The sequence below is a fragment of the Lissotriton vulgaris genome, unplaced genomic scaffold, assembly GCF_964263255.1.
Source record: "Lissotriton vulgaris unplaced genomic scaffold, aLisVul1.2 SCAFFOLD_437, whole genome shotgun sequence".
NCBI classification, from domain to species: domain Eukaryota; kingdom Metazoa; phylum Chordata; class Amphibia; order Caudata; family Salamandridae; genus Lissotriton; species Lissotriton vulgaris.
Genome location: NW_028242853.1, coordinates 1,048,400 through 1,071,245, shown reverse-complemented (window position 1 = coordinate 1,071,245; position 22,846 = coordinate 1,048,400). Strand labels below are relative to the sequence as shown.

The 22,846-nt window shown below is 46.1% G+C and overlaps 1 protein-coding gene across 1 annotated transcript in view; it reads right to left on the bottom strand.

The window, feature by feature from the left end:
- Positions 1-22,846, bottom strand: part of LOC147668822 (semaphorin-3B-like) — a 233,109-nt gene that overhangs the window by 43,576 nt on the left and 166,687 nt on the right. Inside the window, exons 6-8 of the mRNA XM_086948429.1 lie at positions 17,198-17,291; positions 16,976-17,095; positions 2,326-2,468 (exon numbers count right to left, since the gene is read on the bottom strand). Of these exons, the coding sequence (XP_086804555.1) occupies positions 2,326-2,468; positions 16,976-17,095; positions 17,198-17,291 (357 nt within the window). The remainder of the gene's footprint in view (positions 1-2,325; positions 2,469-16,975; positions 17,096-17,197; positions 17,292-22,846) is intronic.

The window sequence follows — 22,846 nt, the reverse complement described above, 5'->3', positions numbered from 1 at the left end:
GATGGTCAAAGCAAATGAATTCCTAGGCAGTTTTTTTAAAAAAGGAGATCATATTATTATTATTATTATTATTTTTTTAAGATATTTAGTATTGCCCCAGATAAGTGGATGTTATAATAAGGAATTGTTAGAGTAATTTTAAGTTGCTTGTATGAGTTTTAATCAATGTTCCAGTGATCTTATTACAAATAATGCACTTTATTGTCATCTATGAATGGATAAATGCAAAATATTTGCAATTATATTCGTTTCTGCTAACACATGTCATTTTCATTAGATGCTGCTATAATGTTATTTGCTGCTAGCATAAGGCACTTTAGTAAGCTTAATGCATTATTCATTGTTTTTACAAAGTTTTTAATATTCTGTAAAAAGATGTAATGTATCTACACATAATTGGTGGATCTTCCTAGGATGTTAATAGTTTTGTATATATATGCTTATTTGTGTTTTTTCTTTTCTTATTTGTAATGATTTTAACTAATCAACAAATAAAAATCTACCAGTGTACAGATTGTCATCTGTGGCTCCACAACTGGCCTGTATTTTGCGCAATTTGCACATGGTTTGCAAATCTTTGTGTTAAAGCCGGATTCGTTTTATGCACTGACTGTTGTTTTAAACCCTTTTTAAATATGGTTCAGCTGAACATTCCCAGCACGCTGTCTGCAGACCTGTCCTGCAACAGGTCCGTGTTTTGCGTATCGTGCACACTGCTCCAACCCTATGCACAAAGGCTTGCTTTGCTACGTGCTCTGTTTGTTTCCTATTCATTTAGCGAAATAAGACTCAGCTGAATCTTCTCTGCTGGTATTTAGCTTTGCCTTGACTATATGGTTTTATTTAGAAAGTCATATATCTTCATGCTTTTTTTTACTGCTTGTAAACGTTTTTATTAACCATACAATACAACTGACTATGACTATGGTATTGTAAATAATAAATAAGAAGTTACAATTAAAAGAACACTTCTCTTCGAACAGTGATTTTATTATGTTGTTACTTCTGTTGTACAATGTTTAACGCCTAATATTAGCCTTGACTGGGTGACCACTGTACCTTTAGGGGAGTTAAGTATAAAAGAGGACTAGTTAGCTGTGCAATTGTACTCAATGCACTGTGACACCAGAGGTAAACTTCTGCTACTCAGTAGAGAACGGACACTAACCATCGACTGCCTGTGGTTAACTAAAACTCTTTTAGAGTGCTCAAACTCTCCAAAGGCTGCAGTCAAATAGTGAAGGCTTACTCTATAAGGTGGTTTGTTTTGCAACTCTTGTTGAACAAAATGGGGGTTTATTTTCAGAGCTGTCACGAATTTAGTACTGGTAGAGCGTGAGGTACGCGAGGCAAGGACCGACAGGCATTCCCAGAATTGTGCAGCTAGCCAGAACCAGCACAGATTGTGGTGCTAAAGACTATCCCCCAGATTCATCAAAGTCCTGTTTTGCGAGTCCTTAATAGCGAATTTTAAGGATTCGCTATTAAAGACTCGCAAAACGGGATGCATGTAGAAATCGCAATAATTTTAGCGATTTCTACAGCTTCCTTATTTGCGATTCGCTAATTACTAATCGCAATAAGGAATGGCTTTCCCATTCATTCCTATGGGTAAGGCCCATAGGAATGAATGGGAAAGCCATTCCTTATTTGCGATTAGCAATTAGCGAATCGCAAACAAGGAAGCAATTCCAAGGGTGCCAGTGTGCCCAAAGGACACCCTGTTGCACCCCTGAAATGGTAATGTCCACTGGTGTTGCGCACACACATGTCCCAAAGACATGTGTGTGTGTAACATACAACGTAGAAAAATGCACTGAAGTGCATTTTTCTAAGTTTTTGCTATCTACCACGTAGTTAGACTTCACGGTAAATAGCGGCCCCAGATTGCGATTTCGCAATTTTAAAATGGTTCATGAATTGCATTTAAGGAATCTCAAATTGAGATTCCTTAAATGTAATTAATCGCAATTTAGCGATTTCTACATTTATGATTTTTGCATTTGAGATGATGCATCCCAAATGCAAAAATAGCGCTCGCAAAAGGCCAGATTCTCAGAATCTGGCCCTTTGCGAGCCGATTCTGGTTTGATGAATCTGGCTGAAAGCTTCAGGTATTTTAGGAAAGCTGTGTAGAGGTTCAGTACTGGCACATTGGGTAGGTTGCAGTTTGGGATTTTGCTGCGATTCACAGAAGGTGTGTAGGTGCCCACTACCAGCACAGTTAGTGGTGTCGCAGATGAGGCTTGAGGTACACTGCCACATTACATACCTGAGTTACCAGCACAGTGCTTCAGGAGTGAAAGCATAAAATCCCCTTCTTACCCTGCAGACCTGGCCGATGCGGGAGTAAGAAGGCTTCCCCGTTCCCTGCCCCTCCACCGCTGTCTCCCGGAAGAAAAAGTAGATTTTGTCATCATCTGGGTTTTCACTCTCTGGGATCCAGAACACATTTACAAATCGAGGCTCTGTCGAAAACAAACAACAAAAAACTCAATTAGAACCAGAGGTGGGCAAAACAGAGCAAATGTGTCTCCATTTGGTTCATGCAACGTGCTTAAAATGCCAGCATTTTCTGAAACTGTTAAAACAGTTATCATATTTGGGAGAATAAAATCTGTAAAAATGTACTTTTGTTTGCAGAATTTTTATGGGAACCAGTTTGAAAAGTACCACATTTAGTTGATTTCTGAGTTGTTTCTTAATTATTCTTAAAAGACTTTTCACAGAAATCGGTATATTAAGAGGATTTGCTATGCATTAATGGTGTACTCCTTGGAATTATTTGCATGTTTGTTAGCACAGTACTGTTGTGAAATAACGCTGCTCACAAAAGTCAGTGTCCGCTGAGATTGTTTTTCATGGGTGTTGTACTTGAATTTCTTTGCATTTTTCAGTGGGGGATGGTGGCAGGGAGCAGAAAAAAATAAAAATACTTACCTGTGGGTCCCCAGCCGCCAACTCTCCTCCGTACGCACTGTATCCTGCCTCCCGGAAACACTCAGGCTCCCAGACTGCCCTAGCCAATCATGACGCTGCCATACAGCAGCCTTGTGATTGGTCTGAGCACCGTGGTAAGACGCTCAGGGAGGGGCTGAGAGCCTGTGCATGTTCTCCACCCAGGCTGTACAATACAGCCGGTGGAGAACATGCACCACAGTTTTGCCGGCCCAAGACGGCAGGCCAAACCATCATGTGCACTTATGATGCAGCCACCACTCCTCCCCCTGCAGGCGTCACGCGAGCCCAGCCCCGCACTGCCCTAACATGGAGCGTAAAGGCAGACTTAAAATACAATGATAATAACCTTCTGTTATTATCATTTCATTTTTACTTTGCTCTGCTCTTAGCGCAGGGGGGGCAAGATTCCTACCCTATAGCGGAGGAGCATCCCCTGCATCTCAGCAGCACAATAAAGCGGTTTGATCATTTACACAATTACAATTAAAGACTGTAAAATGTTGCATGATAAAATGTACTAAAAATAAATTGATTAATGACACAGGCCTGCTAGGATCCGTGTGCCAGTCATCAGGCCACGTTAACAGAACTTTGCTTCTGGTATGAGAACAGCAAACAGATATCTTGCTTCTATGATGGCCTCCATCCAGAAAATGATGTCAAGGTTGAATCCAATAAAGGGAGAACAGATAGCAGAATTAAAATATTCTGTGCCCAGTTCTCAAACGATGACTTTGAAAGTCACAGTATTCACACGGGCATTTACACCCAAGCACTGAGAACATTTATAACATTTCTGGATTTCTTAACCCCCTCCCACGCTCATGACGAGCTCAGCTCGTCATGAACGACGGTTCTCGTGTGCTCATGACGAGCTGAGCTCGCCATGACCGTTAGAACACTCACACGTGGGGCTAATTCCCCTGCTGTGCTGGGCGTTCTAAGGAACGGGCGTGGTCATGACGAGCTCAGCTGGCCATGAGCACACGAGAACCGTGGCTCATGACGAGCTGACCTCGTCATGAGCATGGGGGCGATGTGCGCGCCCCCCCAGCACAGCGGGGGAATCGGCCCCTCAGCGAAGGGATTAAAGAATTGAAAGAGCACTGGGAAATAGTGGCTTCAAACGTTCCTAGAAGCGCTCACTTGTGTCTCCATTGACATAAAACAATATATACAAGTGTACATTTGCGTTTTGTACCATTTTTGTTTCTCCGCTAGGAAACTGCTTCTCAGACGAAGTGAATTTCCATCTCTTACAACACCATCAATTTTCTGAGTGTTTCAACCCATTCTCACCATTGCCAGTTTCTGGGTGGCAAACTACCCAACCTATAAATCCTATCCCCATGAGAGATTTTTTCACATAGACATTCCACTATAAGAGCGATAGGGCCAGGTGGGGGGATTTCGACAGACATAGGAAAATTCATTATTTATTTAATTTTTCCACGTGATTGTCTGTCGAAATCCCACCCCACCCGGCCTCACTGCCCCAGCGCTCTTATCTGTACGGGCCGCGGCTGGGGCTGACCATCATCCTGACTAATCTTTCAACAATTGTCCTCCTCAGTTTCTCCTGTAGACCATCTATTCCTCTCAGAGTTCATGTCTGACTGATCATGTGGCTGCCTTGTGGATGGATGTGAGCTGATACTTTTATAGCAGACAAGAATAAGCCAGCACAGTTAACCATTTAGCTGGATAAATACTGTTTTTTATTTACAGATCACCTGCCACAACTCTGCAATCGTCACTTTTAGTCATGTCCTCCCTCTGTCATATAAACACTGGCCGACCTTGATTTTGTATGGTATGAGTCACAGAAAAAGGAGTAACTTAACTAGTCTGAGGTTTACATTCTCATTCAAACCAGCACTGCCAAGTGGCCTATTAGCTCTGCCAATGCTGTGCAGCATCGACAAAAAGAAAATGCTTTTTGAAAGCATTGTCAAAAAGCAAAATGCTTTTTACGCATTTTTTTTTCGGATGCTGTTCAGCATCGGCAAAAAATGGAAACAAAAACATGATGACGCAACCCAAACATGAGCGAATATGCACAGCATGCATTTGTGAAAGCAGAGCTGCCCGGTGGCAAATGGGAGCTGTAGGACACTCAAAATGGGGAAACAACACTTACAACGCAACTTTTACAACGCTCTACCTTTACAACAAAACTTTTACAACTCAACATCCATTACAACGCATGCCATTACAACGCAACCATTACAACGAATGTCTCTACAATGCATACCACTACAACGCATGTCATTACAACGCAGTCATTACAACGCATACCATTACAACGCATACCTACACTATCCAACACTTACCCTACTGTTGCACCCCCTGGAGTTAGAATAGTAATTTTTACCCCTACACTATCCAACACTTACCCTACTGTTGCACCCCCTGGAGTTAGAATAGTAATTTTTACCCCTACACTATACAACACTTATCCTACTGTTGCACCCCCTGGAGTTAGAATAGTAAATTTTACCCCTACACTATCCAATACTTACCATACATGCAATGTAATGGTATGCGTTGTAATGGCATGCGTTGTAAATGTAGTATGCGTTGTAGTGGAATGCGTTGTAAAGGTAGTTTCAAAGAATTTGTTGTAATGGCATGCGTTGTAATGGATGTTGCGGTGTAAAAAATGTGTTGTAAAGGTATGCGTTGTAAAAGTATGCGTTGTAACGACATACATCCCTCAAAATGTGTCAAAAATAGCAATGGTGGATTTTAACAAAGAGTTTGAGTACCACCTTTCTACTAGCCAGACGCTTTCCTTCCCTGGTAACATCAACATCCCAGGACTATACCTACGACTGCAAGAAATCCTGCAGACTGAGATATAAACCATGGTCAAAAGACCTAAATGTGGTGGCGTGATGCACAAAAAAAAACGATTGATTAAGCCCAGATCTTTGTGACTGGGGTGAATGTTTGCATTGTTCAGCATTTTGTGCATCATTTGTTCTTTTTGCTTTCATAGCCCTAAGTGGGAAGGGAATGCCTAGACGTGGGTCCCGGGCTCATTGCGCCACTGGATTCAAGCTAGCCTGGCTGATGAGTGGTGATACAACGAAACCGGTCCGATGATGCCTGTTTCCGGTCCAGGGAGTACCTGGCTAGGCAATTTAGGCTGGACTGTTCCCACGAGGAGCAGGGTCAGGTCTGAGTTGCATATGGCTGGGTTCAAACTGGGGTGGCGTGGTGAGCAAAAAAACAATTAATTGAACCCAAATAATTGTGACTGGGGTGAATGGTTGAATTGTTCAGCATTCTGTTCATCATTTGATCTTTTTGCAAAAGACCTACAAGCACCACTGTCCATGGATTCTGATTCTATAATTTACATATTTAATTAGCGCTCATAGAGGATTTGAACACCTAAGTAGATGACAGCTCTTGAAAATGGCCCCACAATTTAAAGGGTCACTTTGTTTGTTCTCTAAACTCGGAGAAGCAGACAAGTGTGGTTTTGTTTAAGGCCGATTCATATTTAGATACTCTGATTAGTGGACGTAAGTACTATATTACCTAAAGTTCTTTATATAGTGATGATAGAACACACTGATCGAAGGCCAGTGAGAATAAGTGTTAGAGCGGCTAAAGTCAACACTTTGGAAGTTATTGGAACTGCAGTAGGTTTGATCCCAACGAATGGCTGGTATATGTGAATATCAAATACTTAGTACCTTTATGTCACAGTATAAGTGACTATTTCTAGGTGAGCAATTTACAACAGGTGAGCAATGTCCATAAGGTCAAGATCCATGCCATATTTTCAGGAGAACCTCTGACCAAGTAAATGAGTACCATTTAATAGTATACCAAAGTGTTGTATTTGAGCAATCTGAAAATCTGCCCGGGATTCGGTCCCTCCGAACTTATGTTGGACACCCCTGCATTAGACGTTGCCCACACAAAGTCTCAACTCAACCCCAGCTAATTCAAGCTTGAGTTAAGGAATTACGATATTCACTCAGTATTAATATAAAAGCTGGCTAAAACTATCACTTCAATTGCAATAAAGGAGGCAAATGCAACTTGAGGAAACCCCATCTGACCACTTACGATTCGTTTATTCTCCACCCAGTTGATGGCATACTTGTATGTGGGCATCTTTGTTCCAACATGGAGAAAATTGCCGCTGAATCTAATTATGTGTAAACTGGTTACTGTTATCTAATATGTGTTGTTTTCATCTGGTAATTTTGTTTCCTTTGTGTTTTTAACTTTGCTTACATAGTTGAGTGGCCAAAAGACCCTTGTGCTGGAGATGCAGCGAGTAAAATCCATTTGTAACTAGTTACTTTTAAATTCCTCCAAAGATCTTAAGATGTAAGGAGGGGGTGCAGGATTGTGGCCCAGCTATGTAAATCCCTTGCCCCTTGAAAACGCATTGAGGACTGGGAAACATCTGGCAAGCTTGTCAGCTGCTGTGCATCAACACGAGGTGTTGAAAGCAAGACTTCATCAGTTTAAAATCAGTCAATTAAAATGCAGAAGTAGGCACCTGGGGTTTGGTGCAGGTGTGAAGATTACGTTTGAATATCAGGCAGGATCTTACATATAGATTCATCATCCATCCCCAGAACTATGTGAGAACTCTGTATCCTATTGCCAAGAAGTCCTACTGTACGAACTGTCATTTGTGATCACCTTTGTTTGTTACTTGTCTTTTTGTCCACCTTCTCATGCCTTTACTGTAAAGCGCTCTGCTACCTTCGGGTCTTGTTAGCGCTATAGAAAACTTCTAAATAAATAAATAATAAATCAAAGTCCCCTTTTGCGAGTCTGTATTAGCGATTATTAAGGAATCGCTATTACAGACTCGCAAAACGGGATGCATGTAGAAATCGCAATATTTATTGCGATTTCTACTGCTTCCTTATTTGCGATTTGAAAATTGCTAATCGCAAATAAGGATGCGATTTTCCATTCATTCCTATGGGCCTAAAGGCCCATAGGAATGAATGGGGAGTCAATCCTTATTTGCGATTAGCAATTAGCGAATCGCAAATAAGGATGCAATTTCAAGGGTGCCAGGGTGTCCAAAGGACACCCTGTAGCACCCCTGAAATGCAAAGGTACACAGGTGTTGCGCACAATGTGTGTGTGTAACATACAACTTAGAAAAATGCACTAAAGTGCATTTTTCTAAGTTTTCGTTATTTACCACGAAGTTACACTTCACGGTAAATAGCGGCCCCATATTGCGAATTCGCAATTTTTAAAAGGTTCATGATTAGCATTTAAGGAATCTCTAATTGAGATTCCTTAAATGCGATTCTTCGCAATTTAGCGAGTTCTGTAATTGCGATTTTTGCATTTGGGATGATGAATCCCAAATGCAAAAATAGCGCTCGCAAAGGGCCGGATTCTCAGAATCTGCCCCTTTGCGAGCCGATTTTACTTTGATGAATCTGGCCTTTAGAAACAGTGGCCTATGTCCTTCTAATCTGCCCGCACTTTCTGAATTGTGAGTGACACATTTTGAGACTAGACACATTTTGAGACTACCGTTACGGGCATGTGATGTGTCCATCATTCAGGTTGCAGAGTTAACGCTCTGGCACGGTACATCCAGGCGACTAGCATAAAATGTAATAAATAGGCAGCAATGCAGCACTGCATAAGGCACAGATGATGATATATAACCATGCTTATTATCCTTGAATGAACTTGGAATTACTATATTTACACATTTTCAAATTATTTATGTTTATATATCTGGATATTTACACAAATTGGTAACGTGTTTCCTGCAGGGCCGGCTTTAACGGTGGTGGCTCCCGGTGCGACAATGTTTGTTGGTGCCCCCAGTGACCACCTCCGTCATGGATTCTCTGACCAACACCTTTTAACAGTGCCCCTCAAGTCTCCCTAACCACTCTCTCTCAGATGCATTTAATTAGTGAAATAGCGGCACTCATGCCAGTGTAGGGTGCCAGAGCATTCGCATCACACACACATTACACAGAGACAATCAATCATACCTGTGTAAATCAGTGTATAGGAAATGTTACATAAGACAGAGGACCAGAAGGTATTGGAGTGACGTCATCCATACCGGTAGGCAGTATAGTTTAAGAGTGCTTGGTCTGAAGAAGCACAAACTCAGAATTTAAAACGAAACACCATAGTTGGAGGTTCTCTTTAATAATAATAATTGATTTCTACCCAAATGAACCCATTTCTCAACATTAATCTATGCTCTAATCTATACTTTGCAGTGTGGATGCAGTTCTTTGATGGCAATAGCTCACTGTTCATTATTAGGATTTTAACTTATAACTTGCAAGTAACAAAAGTATGCCTCTTACAAAACAATTAACCCACTGGCCCATTTACATTATATGCAGTTTGTGATCTGCATGGTACACATTCTTTACATTAGGCATATTAACCCCCTCACTAATTTGGGTCAAAACCAAAACTAGACAAAACTCCGATCTCTCTCCAGGAAGAACATTAATCACCGGAGTTATCTTGACATTTTTATTCTCGCTTGGAAATTGCTAGAGGCAAGAAACGCGGCAGCAGCTGCTTTTAAAAACCAAAGCAAACTTGGTGCCATCTGAAGTCAAACCCCCGGTGCGATGGCACCGGTCGCACCGCCCTAGTGCCAGTCCTGGTTTTCTGGGATAGGTTTTAATCTTTGTATTTGATCTTTCAATTACTCTGAGGCAGCAAATGTAAGTTATTTTCATATGATATATAACAGGTGAATTACATTACTTTACTCCACAGTCTATGTTCACTGAATTACAATTATGAAAACATTAGCGAACTGTGGGGCATATTAGCAAGGGCATTATCGCCACTTTAGCAGGACTTTTTCCCGCTAAAGCATCAATAATTTTATCGCCCTATTAGCAAGCTGTCGCTAACAACAGTTAGCGACAGCTTTTAGGCGATAGTGACCGGTTTGGGGCCAGCTTTGCATGTCAGCGATATTTATCGCTAATGACATGCAAAGTGGGCGTTCCCAACCTGTTAGCGACTGAAAGCAGTCGCTAACACAACCATCGCCTATTAGCAAGGCAGGCGAAGCAATAGTAAAATTCACGCTAAGCGCGAATATCGCCAAAACCTAATGCCTGCTCAGACCACTTCTTAACCTGTATATCCAATGGGAGGTGGAGATTCAGGTTAAGTCCCTATTAGCGTTAATGCCTGAATATCGCTGGATTTCTAGCGATATTCACGCACTGAGCCGCTATCGCCGGACATTTTATCGCTTTTGAGATAAACGTTGCTATAGCACGTTATATCAGCAATAATATTCGGCGATGCGCGGCGATAAAAAAAAAATGCGCTAAGCTCATTTAGCGATAAATATCGCTATTTGTTGCAAATATGCCCCTGTGTTTTTTTCTTTGTTCCGCTTACTCGTTATAATGTATATCGACAGAAACATATGCTGTTTTTCACACATGAGTTTATGGTCAATACACTTAACACTGTTTTTGGAACACTAATAACATTTGAAAATATCTGGACTAGCATGCACTTTTACTATTTGTTCTACTTGAGGGGTTCAGGCTATTTTATTTGAGTTTAACAGATCAGCAAGTGGTTGTTTTACAAACATGCCACAAGATGGCAGCAGAAATCCACTTGCTGCGATGCTCTATTCATCTAAACATTCCTCTGATAAGGACGCCTCCCTCCCCTTAGTTCCAGTGCGCCGCTGAAGTCATTCCTGTTATAGCAACGTTCTCCTGATAGCGTAATCTTTCTACGGTCCCAAAGGGTTCCTCCCTGTGTAAGTAACTGCTGCTGGAAGCACCTTCCCTGAAGTAGCAATGTTTCCCCGCACGCTCCCCACGCGCGTTCTATTGACGCAGGCATGCGTGCTCCAAATGCAGCCACTGTGGGGTGGCGGCGATGAACGAGGCCAGAGGTTGAACAGTTCACACATCTCATTCTCACAAGGAAGGGGAGGGGGGCTACCCAGGGGAGAAGCAAGAGATGTCATACTCTGTGGTGGAAGTCTGCACTCCAGCTGTCTGTGGTGTTTGAAGCTTTCACTGTCTGTAGCTGAACCAATCTCGGCCTCTCCCCCCATAAATGTAGTGCTTAATTTGTAGAACAAAGGTCCTGGGGCTCTCGTTAGGAGGACCCTGAAGTTTGCACCACACAGGCGCGCAACACCCATTGAACTCACCGGGCTTCAGCCCCCCCCGTCGTGTGTGGCAGCCCGGGATGAGACAGATCCCGGGTACACACAGAGCCGCACCCGAACGTTTCACAGGTCGTTACAAGACTATTTAAATGTTAATTAGGCCTTGCAGTTGTTTCACCCCTTCTAAGAGCCCCTGCAGCCCCACGCTGCCTACTAAGGAAAGGTTCAGCCCCCCCGAAATTTTTTCTTAGCCCCCCCCCGAAATTTGGCTCTAGTTGCGCCTCTGGCACCACACATTGTCACTATACTTACACAACAACTAACCATCATCGCACTGCTATAAGTGCGACTGTTTAAGGCCACCGAAGCTTTAAGAAAGGCTTGGGTGGCAGGTAATAGTTGTTTTTATTGTATATTTAATTAACAAACAACTGTTCATCTTTAAATTACACGAGCAGCGCCACCCCGTGGCAGCTGTCTGAAGTGCAGGTTCCCACAATTAAGTGTCGGTGCCCAGTACCGGATACCACTGGCTCAAATTAGGCACTGCCCAATTTCCAGGCAGTTTTCAGACCACATGTTGTGTGATGGCCAGCAAGATCACTGAACTTGTAATTCCTTTCGGCTGGAACAGGAATTCTGACCAACTCGTAATGAGAGCCTGTGTGCCTAGAAAGGAATCCTTCCATGTTTCTCCTTAATGGTCCCTCAGGCGCTAGCAGAGAAATGGCCAACCTGTTGTACTGCAGATATCGGTAGTAGATTCCATCATGAGGGTAGGCCGTGAACCCAATTTTAGTTGTTTTGTTAGAATATCGTTAGAAAATATATTGTCTGACAAAAACAATAATGTTCAAAAGAAGCATTGCATAGAATGTACATTTTCTAAAAATTCCAATGTAAATAATATTTAAGATATAACACCTGAAAGATGAAATCTTAGAACATTCAGGAACCACACCCTATTTCCACGCACATTCATCATAAATGATGCAACCAGCATTGATCTTGGCAGCCACAGTTTGGTACCATAGGTAGCATCAGGTTTTTTAATGATTCTAAAAATTAGGCCAATTTTGTTAAGTCCTTTCATCTTCTAGCTCTTTCTGCGAAGTAACAGATTTGTTTACAGAGCAAGATCAACTTCTGCAACATCTGATAGTAGGGAGTTCTGGAGACCTACCCCTGGTGTTTACCTGGTGTCATGAGGGTCCATTGATACGGATGGTGCACTGATATGGATGGTGCACTGATAACGGATGGTCCACAGATAGGGATGGTCCACAGATAGGGATGGTCCATTGATAGGTCCATTGATAGGGATGGTCCATTGATACCGGAAGGCAACGTGGAGACCAGCTAAAACGGGATTGCGCTGGAGTATGATGAACCTTCCTGAGGGATGGGCATTCAATTCGTCGGATAAATGTGGAGGAGACGGCACCTGCTCAGACGTAAACTCCAGCAGAAATAAATGATAAGTCACCGGAAGAATGAATGGTCATGTGGGCCTGTGGTAATGTGACCAAGCGAATTCAGGACCCCTTTTGAGGGATAAGACACAGTAGCTTTTCGATCTTGGCAAAAAGTGACACAACGGAACAACCATTGGCCTTTCTGCATCATGTTTTGATAAGAGCATGGTCATCTTGCCTTGACTTGCCTAATACATGATCGAACCAAGAGAGATGTTAACTTAGCAGCTTGAGCACCACTCCATGGCAACTGAGATTTTTGAACTAAATGTGGAATGAATTGGCCTTCTAGCAGTGAAATAATGCACTTGTGATCCCACAGTATCACATCTGGGGACATTGTTCTCAACGATGTAGGTTTCACATAATCCTTTGAAAGCCAGAGAAGAAGACAAGAAGTGTAAACATTATTCTGGTCACCAAGAAAATGCAACCTCTGCAGCCCTTGATGCAGTGCATGGCACAGACTCTGGTGGTCTCTAGTGGTTGAGAATAACCTGTAGATGAAGAACTTTAACACTTCCTTGCGTTAACTTTAATTCATATGATAGGACCATATGAGAGTAGTGCCATGAGAACATCACATAGTGAACCTGTGCTCTGCAAATACAGCTGTTGTATTTGAATATGTCAGAAACTGAGCATATTAGGGATCCCTCAGCGAGAGCTGCAGCATCGAAGGAGTAAGCACAACAAAGCTTTAAAAACACCACCCTCTACAGTGATGCCAAGCAGGAGCAATTCAAGCACCTGCACCAAAGCAGATTTGAACCATCAGGAGCCCGGTCTGAAAGATCTAAATTAAACCATCCAATGTATAGAACAAACAGTTCTCATTACCCAGTCCTGCATCTCTAACAATAAGCATTCTAGAATGTATGTTTGTTTGAAAATGTCATCGGGGATTTTGAGATGTACTGTGGCTTGGCAGTTCGGGCTGAGATGTTCCCAGAGGGAATAGGGTCAAGACTGATTTGCATATGGCTGGGTCCAAACTGGGGTGGTGTGGTGAGCAAAAGAATGATGGATTAAACCTAGATCTCTTGACTGGGGGTGAATGTTTGCATTTTTCAGCATTTCGTCCATCAAATGTTTCTTTTGCATATGTCGCCCTAAGTGGGAAAGGTATGCCCAGGCGTGGGTCCCGTCAGGCACGGCCCGTGCAGGGCGTTATACCCGGGCGGTGACGTAAGGCAGGGGAGGGTCAGGGTGGGGGGTTGTAAAATGTGGGATATGGACCATTACAGGTAAGTATCACATTTGGCGATGCAGCGTGGGCAACGAAATTGTTTTTTTTTTCTGTACTTACCTGTAATGGTCCATATCCCACATTTTACAACCCCCCACCCTGACCCTCCCCTGCCTTACGTCACCGCCCCGGTATAACGCCCTGCACGGGCCGTGCCTAGGTCCCGTGCTCACTACACCACTGGATTCAAGTTAACCTGGCTGATGAAGGGTGATGCCCTGAAACCGGTCCCAGGATGCTTGTTTCCAGTCCAGGGAGGACCTGGCTTGGCAGTTCAGGCTGGGCTGTTCCCATAGGGAACAGGGTCAAGACTGATTTGCAGATGGCTGCGTCCAAACTGGGGTGGTGTGGTGAGAAAAAGAATGATGGATTAAACCAAGATCCTTGTGACTGGAGGTGAAAGTTTGCATTGTTCAGCATTCCGTCCATCAATTGTTTCGTTTGCATCATTCACTAGATGGCCCCTTTTGAAGCAGCAGGCGTATTGGGCATCAGCCAGTAAACGTTATGGCCAGCCTGCCCCTCCCATTAGAACTAGGATGTCCCTAACTTTGGAATGTTGAGCTGCCGGATACAGGGCGATTGTAATTGAAAATCTGCCTCAGCGACACATTCAAACATCACGAAGGACAGAGAAAACCAACGTTGCAAGTGAAAGAATGCAGCCCTGGGCTCTTAGCGGTTCACCCCACCCCCTCTATCCCTCCCCCCACCCTACCGCGCTTCATCCTGGAGACGCTGCAGAGCTTGCGGTCGCTGGGACATGTCTGTTACTTACAAAGTTGGAAGTAAATGTTTCCAGCCTAATAAAGACACCACTCTTTACTGACCCGAACCGCCAGCGGCTTCTCCTTGTTCCGTGCGGGAAACAGAGAAGAGGTGCCTTGCCTAATTTGTAAAGCAATAAGTGCCAGGTTCAAAGTTTTGTTCGGAAGCCCGCGGCCGAAACCATTGAACGTCAGGGTGCTGAATGCAGTGTAGTCTTGATTCCACCTCATGCCTCATTAATCCACCATTAGACACCCCGCCTCTTTATTTCACGCTTGGAGGTTGATTGATTTTTTTCCATGCTTTATCCCTTTGTCATAGTCTTTTTCCACATCTCTCTTCCTCCTTCCTTCCCTCTTTTGTGTTTTTCTCTCTCTTGCTCTGGATAAAAGTTTGTTGGGGAAAAGTAAGTGCCAGTTCCCAAAAATGAGCGCCAGCGGGCCCCACCTCTAACCACCGGCTCAAATTAAGCACTGAAGCTGGTAGGCACAGAAGAAAGGAAGGTATTTTGTGCACACATGCAAAACACCTAGGGCCAGATGCATCAAAGGGTTTTGCCCATTCTGTGTCTATGGGAAAATGTGTTGATGCATATGGCCCTACTGTTTTGGAAGAATGTGATGAAGTGAGACATTAGGCTCCTCGTCAGGAAAGACAGTTTAATCTCCTTCACTGTGACAATGAGGGAGAAGGAACGCTGAAATTAGGTAGGAACACACCTTTTCACTTTCAGGGACCACAATGCTGAATAAAACAGACAGGGTGGTGGGTAGACTTTTTTTGTCGTAGGCAATTTGACATTTTGGTTTTCAGATGCACCAGCGACGTGCTTTATCGGGTGTTTGTTGGAACAATCGGGAACCCTGCACTTGTAGCATGCTCAGTAGCACCCCTAGTTTTCCCGTCTGTAGAACAGGTCCTACCAACTGATAGACATAAGTAAAGGGGGTAGCATTAAGAATATGCCATACTCGCTAACCCTCCAAGAGCTATTTGCCCTACAGGTGTAAAAGGAGTAGTCTCAATTGGAGGCTCATCTTCTCGCCTGCCCGGTGGATGGAGAAGGAGGACTCCCTTACGGACACCTTCTTCCTGCCTCCAAAGTACAGGAGGATTAGAACCACCTTGGATGAGCTTCTTCTTCTCTTCCGATAAGGACAGTAAGGTATGGACTCCCTCTGATGCACTTCCTGCCCCTGGGTGGAGGATGAGGGCTTCTGTGGCTTTGTTTCATCTTCTCTGGCCCACAGCCACAGTGCCATGAGGCTGTCAGTGTGGTTTCCCTTAGTTTCCCTCCGCATTCCATGTCCTGTGTATTTGTGAAAGGGTTACAGTGGGTCATATTCATTGCCCACACACCCTCCATACCACCTACCATTCTCTGTACGTGTTAAAGAACTTTATTGATAATGTGCCCCAACATGGTTGCATGTGTTTGTGCATGAGGGTGAGTGTGTGAGGTATAATTTGGCAACTTCTGCTCAGCTCTGTGATTGCCAGGATGCCACAGGCCACATAATGTCTTGGGCCTGCGCTCAACCTTTCCAAGACTTAAAATCGGGTGATACGTGAGCTGGGTAGGAAGCAGAAAAGACTAGAGCAACGCTAGTTGGCTAGACTGATTCTGAACCGCTTATCCTCCAACTCCACCACATGTCACGACAAACTGGAGTGGAAACCTCTCTCAAAAGCCCCGATTTCAACCCGCAGAGTCCATTCCACATGAACTTTAACACCCCAACCTGGTCATACCTGAAAGTTAGTGGAAGAGGTGTGGCACAGTGGCCACTGTACCTGATTCCGGACCACGGAGTTCATGGTTCGATCCCCGGTGCTGGTGGCAGGTTAGCCCAGCACCATGTGACTCTCGACAATAGCTCATTTAATCTTCCAGAGGTCCCCCAGTGCCAGGACTCCTCTTCGGAGGTAGCTGTGCGCTTTACAAATTATTGTATTTCATTTCATACCTCAGAAAGTGAAATGTTTCAGGTATTTTGATATTAAGGAAGAATATTGCTCTTAAGTGTTGGCCATAATTCCACGTCTCTTCCTATATCCTAAATCCATGAGTGGCACTAACAATACCACTTTCAAATGCACTTTATTGGCATGACAAGTAGAAAAAATCTTTCTAAAGTTGAGATGTTGGTTGACATATGCATTCTGTAAGGGTTGCTAACTGCGTATATTTTTTAAATTATGGAAGGTGCATGATGACAGTATCCTCAGGTATGTGTCAATGATGCCTGGATGGTGCATTTCAGTACTCTCTGTTAAGTCACAACCTCTCACCATAATGTGTGTGTCACAGGAAACGATGTTTTTGAATGACCTTGCCCTGCACCCGCCATTTTATCATCTAATCTGAAATACCCTTACCGTTAAGCCACCGCGAGTCATGCTGCTCAGTCCTAATGGAGGGGCGCCTGCCGAGGCTGCGAAAAATGGTGAAGTCTCGCCCCATCAGATCTGTGGCCACACCGGAATACAATTCCTCGCCTAATGGGTGGAAGAAAGAAAGAGAGAGCATTTAAGAGCGAAAAAAACAATTGTCGCACAATTGGGAGCCCACCCCCTACTCAGGGACATAAGCAATCTTACCTACAAGTACCGAAGCAGCAGTGTGCTTGGGATCATACGGGCTTCTTCCTTTCCCATCCTCCAACCTGTTGAGGTCCAGCCTGAAGACGGGTTCCTGAGATGGAGGACAAGGACAAGACAGGCAATGACATATACAATGTGCTAGTCAAAGGGGCCATGGAATGTGTCAGGAAAGGAGTCTGCCAATCCTCTAGCTGCATTTTCTGTTATAATAGATGGTTGTAATTTTTTTTAAAGTCCCTTGATAACGAGATCTGGTTACTTACAAAGAACAAATTAAATGTTATCATTTTCAGTTAAATTTTTGCGTTTTGCATCAGAAAATCTTTAAATGATATTATGTCAACAACATAGATATCACTTCAGGCAAACACTTCTTCTCCAAAATGGTAATGTGTAAAAATATTGTACACATAGAGTCTAAAAGTTGAAGGTTAGGTATGTGTCTTGGTGGAGGTTAACCTGGGCACAAGTAGGCAATAGTTGGGGCCACTCGTTTAAGGTTCAGGATATATTATGAACCAGGCTTCTTTTAGTTTCTTTATTGCATGCTCTATGTGCCACGACTAGGGGAAGGCAAAGGTTTTATTATGCAAGCGGGGAGAGGATGGAGCCTTACGGCTAGAGCGGTCGACCTTGAAGCTTGGAAACCGGGTTCGAGTCTCGGCAACGACGCTCAACATCCTGTGATTCAGGGCAAATCACTTAATCTCCCCGTGCCTACCAAAAAATGAATGTGTCCATCTGTAACTAAACTGGTGCTCATGTAAAGTGCTCTGATACCTGGTTACCAAATTACTAGGGTAGTTTGTTGCAGCCCCCTATCCCAGTGGTTAACTTACCACTCACTTTGTAAACTCAGATCTGTAGTATCTGAGCGTTTGGCATATTTCTTCCTGGATGCCACAGAGCGGTACGGGCCTTGTCCGATCCGATAAGTCTAAGACTTGTTCTGGCTCTGCACGGCGTCCCGTCAACGGGCTGCAACAAGCTACCCTATTAATTTGGTCCTGAAGAAAGCCTTGAGAATTATAAGAAGGCTGAAACATGTCGACCTAATAGTGCGGTAGGCTGGTAACTGGGGTTACAATCGCACCAAATTTGTTTTTTACTTTCTCACCTCACTTTTCTTGGAATAATATATTGGCGCTTTAGAGTGAAGTAGAGAATTTTAACCAATCTACACATGAGCACTTGCACTTTTTCACTGTTTTAATCTCTGGACACTACTGTAAATCAGTCGGTCTACCTCCAGGTGGAGGACAACATATTACCAAATCAAAACCCCTACGATGATGCTGAAACGCTACACCTAGGTGGAGAATCAAGATATACCGCCAACGGCCTGTGTACGTTTGATGAGGGTTTTTATATGATCTCAATAAAGACCCTAATTTGACAGGACACAACAACTCACCAGGGGTCCCGCTTCGCATCGGCATCAGCCTGACTGCAGCTGCGGCGCTCTCTGCCTTCGAGCGCCGCCGCAGACCAAGAGACCGGAGACCGGGGATCGGGGAAGCAAGGACTCCAACCCCCAGCATCCCGAGCGGCCGGAAGCCGCACACCGCGAGTTGGTGCCAGGCGGCGCATATACTGCAGCACCTCCCCCGGCAGAGCGGGGGACACAACAACTCACCAGGGGTCCCGCTTCGCATCGGCATCAGCCTGACTGCAGCTGCGGCGCTCTCTGCCTTCGAGCGCCGCCGCAGACCAAGAGACCGGAGACCGGGGATCGGGTATGCAAGGACTCCAACCCCCAGCATCCCGAGCGGCCGGAAGCCGCACACCGCGAATTGGCGCCAGGCGGCGCATATACTGCAGCACCTCCCCCGGCAGAGCGGGGGACACAACAACTCACCAGGGGTCCCGCTTCGCACCGGCATCAGCCTGACTGCAGCTGCGGCGCTCTCTGCCTTCGAGCGCCGCCGCAGACCAAGAGACCGGAGACCGGGGATCGGGGAAGCAAGGACTCCAACCCCCAGCATCCCGAGCGGCCGGAAGCCGCACACCGCGAGTTGGCGCCAGGCGGCGCATATACTGCAGCACCTCCCCCGGCAGAGCGGGGGACACAACAACTCACCAGGGGTCCCGCTTCGCATCGGCATCAGCCTGACTGCAGCTGCGGCGCTCTCTGCCTTCGAGCGCCGCCGCAGACCAAGAGACCGGAGACCGGGGATCGGGGAAGCAAGGACTCCAACCCCCAGCATCCCGAGCGGCCGGAAGCCGCACACCGCGAGTTGGCGCCAGGCGGCGCATATACTGCAGCACCTCCCCCGGCAGAGCGGGGGACACAACAACTCACCAGGGGTCCCGCTTCGCATCGGCATCAGCCTGACTGCAGCTGCGGCGCTCTCTGCCTTCGAGCGCCGTTGCAGACCAAGAGACCGGAGACCGGGGATCGGGTAAGCAAGGACTCCAACCCCCAGCATCCCGAGCGGCCGGAAGCCGCACACCGCGAGTTGGCGCCAGGCGGCGCATATACTGCAGCACCTCCCCCGGCAGAGCGGGGGACACAACAACTCACCAGGGGTCCCGCTTCGCACCGGCATCAGCCTGACTGCAGCTGCGGCGCTCTCTGCCTTCGAGCGCCGCCGCAGACCAAGAGACCGGAGACCGGGGATCGGGGAAGCAAGGACTCCAACCCCCAGCATCCCGAGCGGCCGGAAGCCGCACACCGCGAGTTGGCGCCAGGCGGCGCATATACTGCAGCACCTCCCCCGGCAGAGCGGGGGACACAACAACTCACCAGGGGTCCCGCTTCGCATCGGCATCAGCCTGACTGCAGCTGCGGCGCTCTCTGCCTTCGAGCGCCGCCGCAGACCAAGAGACCGGAGACCGGGGATCGGGGAAGCAAGGACTCCAACCCCCAGCATCCCGAGCGGCCGGAAGCCGCACACCGCGAGTTGGCGCCAGGCGGCGCATATACTGCAGCACCTCCCCCGGCAGAGCGGGGGACACAACAACTCACCAGGGGTCCCGCTTCGCATCGGCATCAGCCTGACTGCAGCTGCGGCGCTCTCTGCCTTCGAGCGCCGCCGCAGACCAAGAGACCGGAGACCGGGGATCGGGGAAGCAAGGACTCCAACCCCCAGCATCCCGAGCGGCCGGAAGTCGCACACCGCGAGTTGGCGCCAGGCGGCGCATATACTGCAGCACCACCCCCGCGACGCGGGAGCGCGCGGGAAGCCCGGGACAGTCTTTGGCAGTCGTTGGCAGGAGGAGGCAGGGCAGGGCCAGTGACTCTGCCCCTCACAATGGGGAAACGCAAGCTGACTGTGAATATGGGCGAAGGTAAGAAGGCCAAGGTACCCAGGAAAGCAGAGTCTATTATATCTTACCTCACATCTGCGGTGGGGGCTCTGAATGATGAAATAGCAAACGCGGAAAAAGAACTGGGTCTTGATCAGCCTACTACAGAGCCGGGGGACCTAAACAATATAGTTGTTCCCGAGTCCGCCTCCCATATTCCATTAGAACCCAGTGTTGTTGTAAGGGCTCCTAATATTCCTCCCGCAACCAGGACCACTACCCCTCCTCCTCAATCCAGTAGTGAAACTGTATACCATGAACTGGCTAATAACATACCAGCTAAAGCCAAACACAAACGAGGCAGGACAATCCGCAAGGGTGACTCAGGTAGTGCGGATAAACTGATCTCTGAGGATGCCCACGCCCATCTGGTCAAAGTAATTGAGGGCTTATTTGAATCCCGGGTGGAACCTTTGCTGGTAAACATAGCGAAAGATATTGTGGACACCCTTAAAACATGCGTGAATAACATCATGAGTAAATGCGACAAGATCGATAAACTCTTACATGAGCGCAATGTACACTGTGATTCGCACTTTAAAAATAATCCAATACCTGAGCAACAAGGGAGGACACCTCTAACAACTAACGACACTGCCAATGTGCAAGTTAGCTCGCACATGCAAACATCTAGCACCAACTGTGCCGCTACGGTCACAGCAGATGACGATAAGATTGCTTCACTGAGGGGGGCACAAACAGCGGCCAGTGCGGGGGATGGGGCAGCAAGTGTGGCATTGATTTCTTCAGGACAGGGGCACAAACTCAATGACCCTCGTAAAAGACTGACCCGGGCAGTGCATCTCCCACCGGACGCTGCCCGTTTATTTGTTATTTTGACCGGGATCCCGCGCCTCAAACCACAACAGAGTGAAACTGAACACGAGCTCTTAAACAGAACTAGAAACTGGTGCTCACAGTTCAGCAGCGGGAGTGTGGATGTGGGCAGACACATCATAGCTGCCAGGAGGGTGGATTGGGTGGGTAGGAGGGCGAAATGTATTCCTGGGGATTGTGTTATTGTTAATTTTGACAGAGGTAACATAGCAGACACTCTTCTATGGGATGGTTCTGAGCTAACTGGTGACGGTATCAGACCACTCCCACTAGGGTATTTTTATCCCCCTCCCACACATCCCGAGACAAGATCTTCCCACCCACCTATCCCACACCTAGGTAAAGCCGGATGGATAAGGGCCCCGCCACATATATCATACCAAACTCAACAGGCCTTACTGCGGGTGAGTCCTAATCCCGTAGTAGCACCACCCACCCAAGTACACCACATTGGCAGCCAGGGGGCAGGGATTTTACTCACTAATAGGTTCTCCCCCCTTTCTACTGACTCCCCTCTGGATTCCAACGATTGACAACCATCTAATGTGCCCCCTTTTACGGAGGCTACCACTGCCCGTAGGAATTGCCACATATCAGTAGTAAGCTGGAACATCGCAGGGCTAGGGAAGAAAGCCACGGATGCTAGATGGCTAAATTTCGTGTCCCAATATGAGATTTTGGGTTTCCAAGAAACGTGGGACGCCAGTGACAATTTTTTCCTGGACGGGTTCCGGAGCTTTTCAGTCAAGGCAATCCCAGGGGAGGGCGGAAGGCACAAAGGAGGGCTGCACATTCTCTTCTCTTTAAAACTGACGGGGGTCACCACGAAGATTATTGCACTTCTGATAACATCCTTTGCATTGAGTGGGTCAGGCCAAACTCCCCGCTAATCCTGATAATTAATTTCTATAATGCCCCCACAAGGGATAGTAACTGTTCACATCTGAAGTCCCTATCTTTGTTTTTATTATCATACAAGTCAAAGCAACACGCTGCATTCGATATCCTGTTATTGGGAGATTTTAACGTTCACCCATGTGGCTGGGGTTGTTTGGCCATGGAGGTATTGGGCCCTCCGGGAGCTGTTAGTACTCACTTTGAGCACACCGCGCATGGGGCGGACCTAGAAAACCTACTTGCCAATTTAAATTTATATGAGGCTGAAGGGTCCTGGGGTGAAGTGAGGGCACCGACTTTTGTAGGCAGGGACGCCAGTACAATCATCGATTATATTTTTACTACTCCCGGCCTAACCAACATGGCGGTAGTCTATGAAGTTTGTACTTCCCCTTTTAGCGACCACAATCCTGTAGTCCTGACCCTGGACATGGGCGACAACACTGCCACCCAGGTTGAGCGTCTGGGGGACGGTGGAGACGCCCTCGTCCCTAGGGAGCAGGGCCGCAGATTAAATTGGGCAAAGGTTGTCCCGGAGAACTTCATGGACAACCTTCTACAGAACAGACAAGCTGACATTAAAACCTGCACGGATAGTACAAG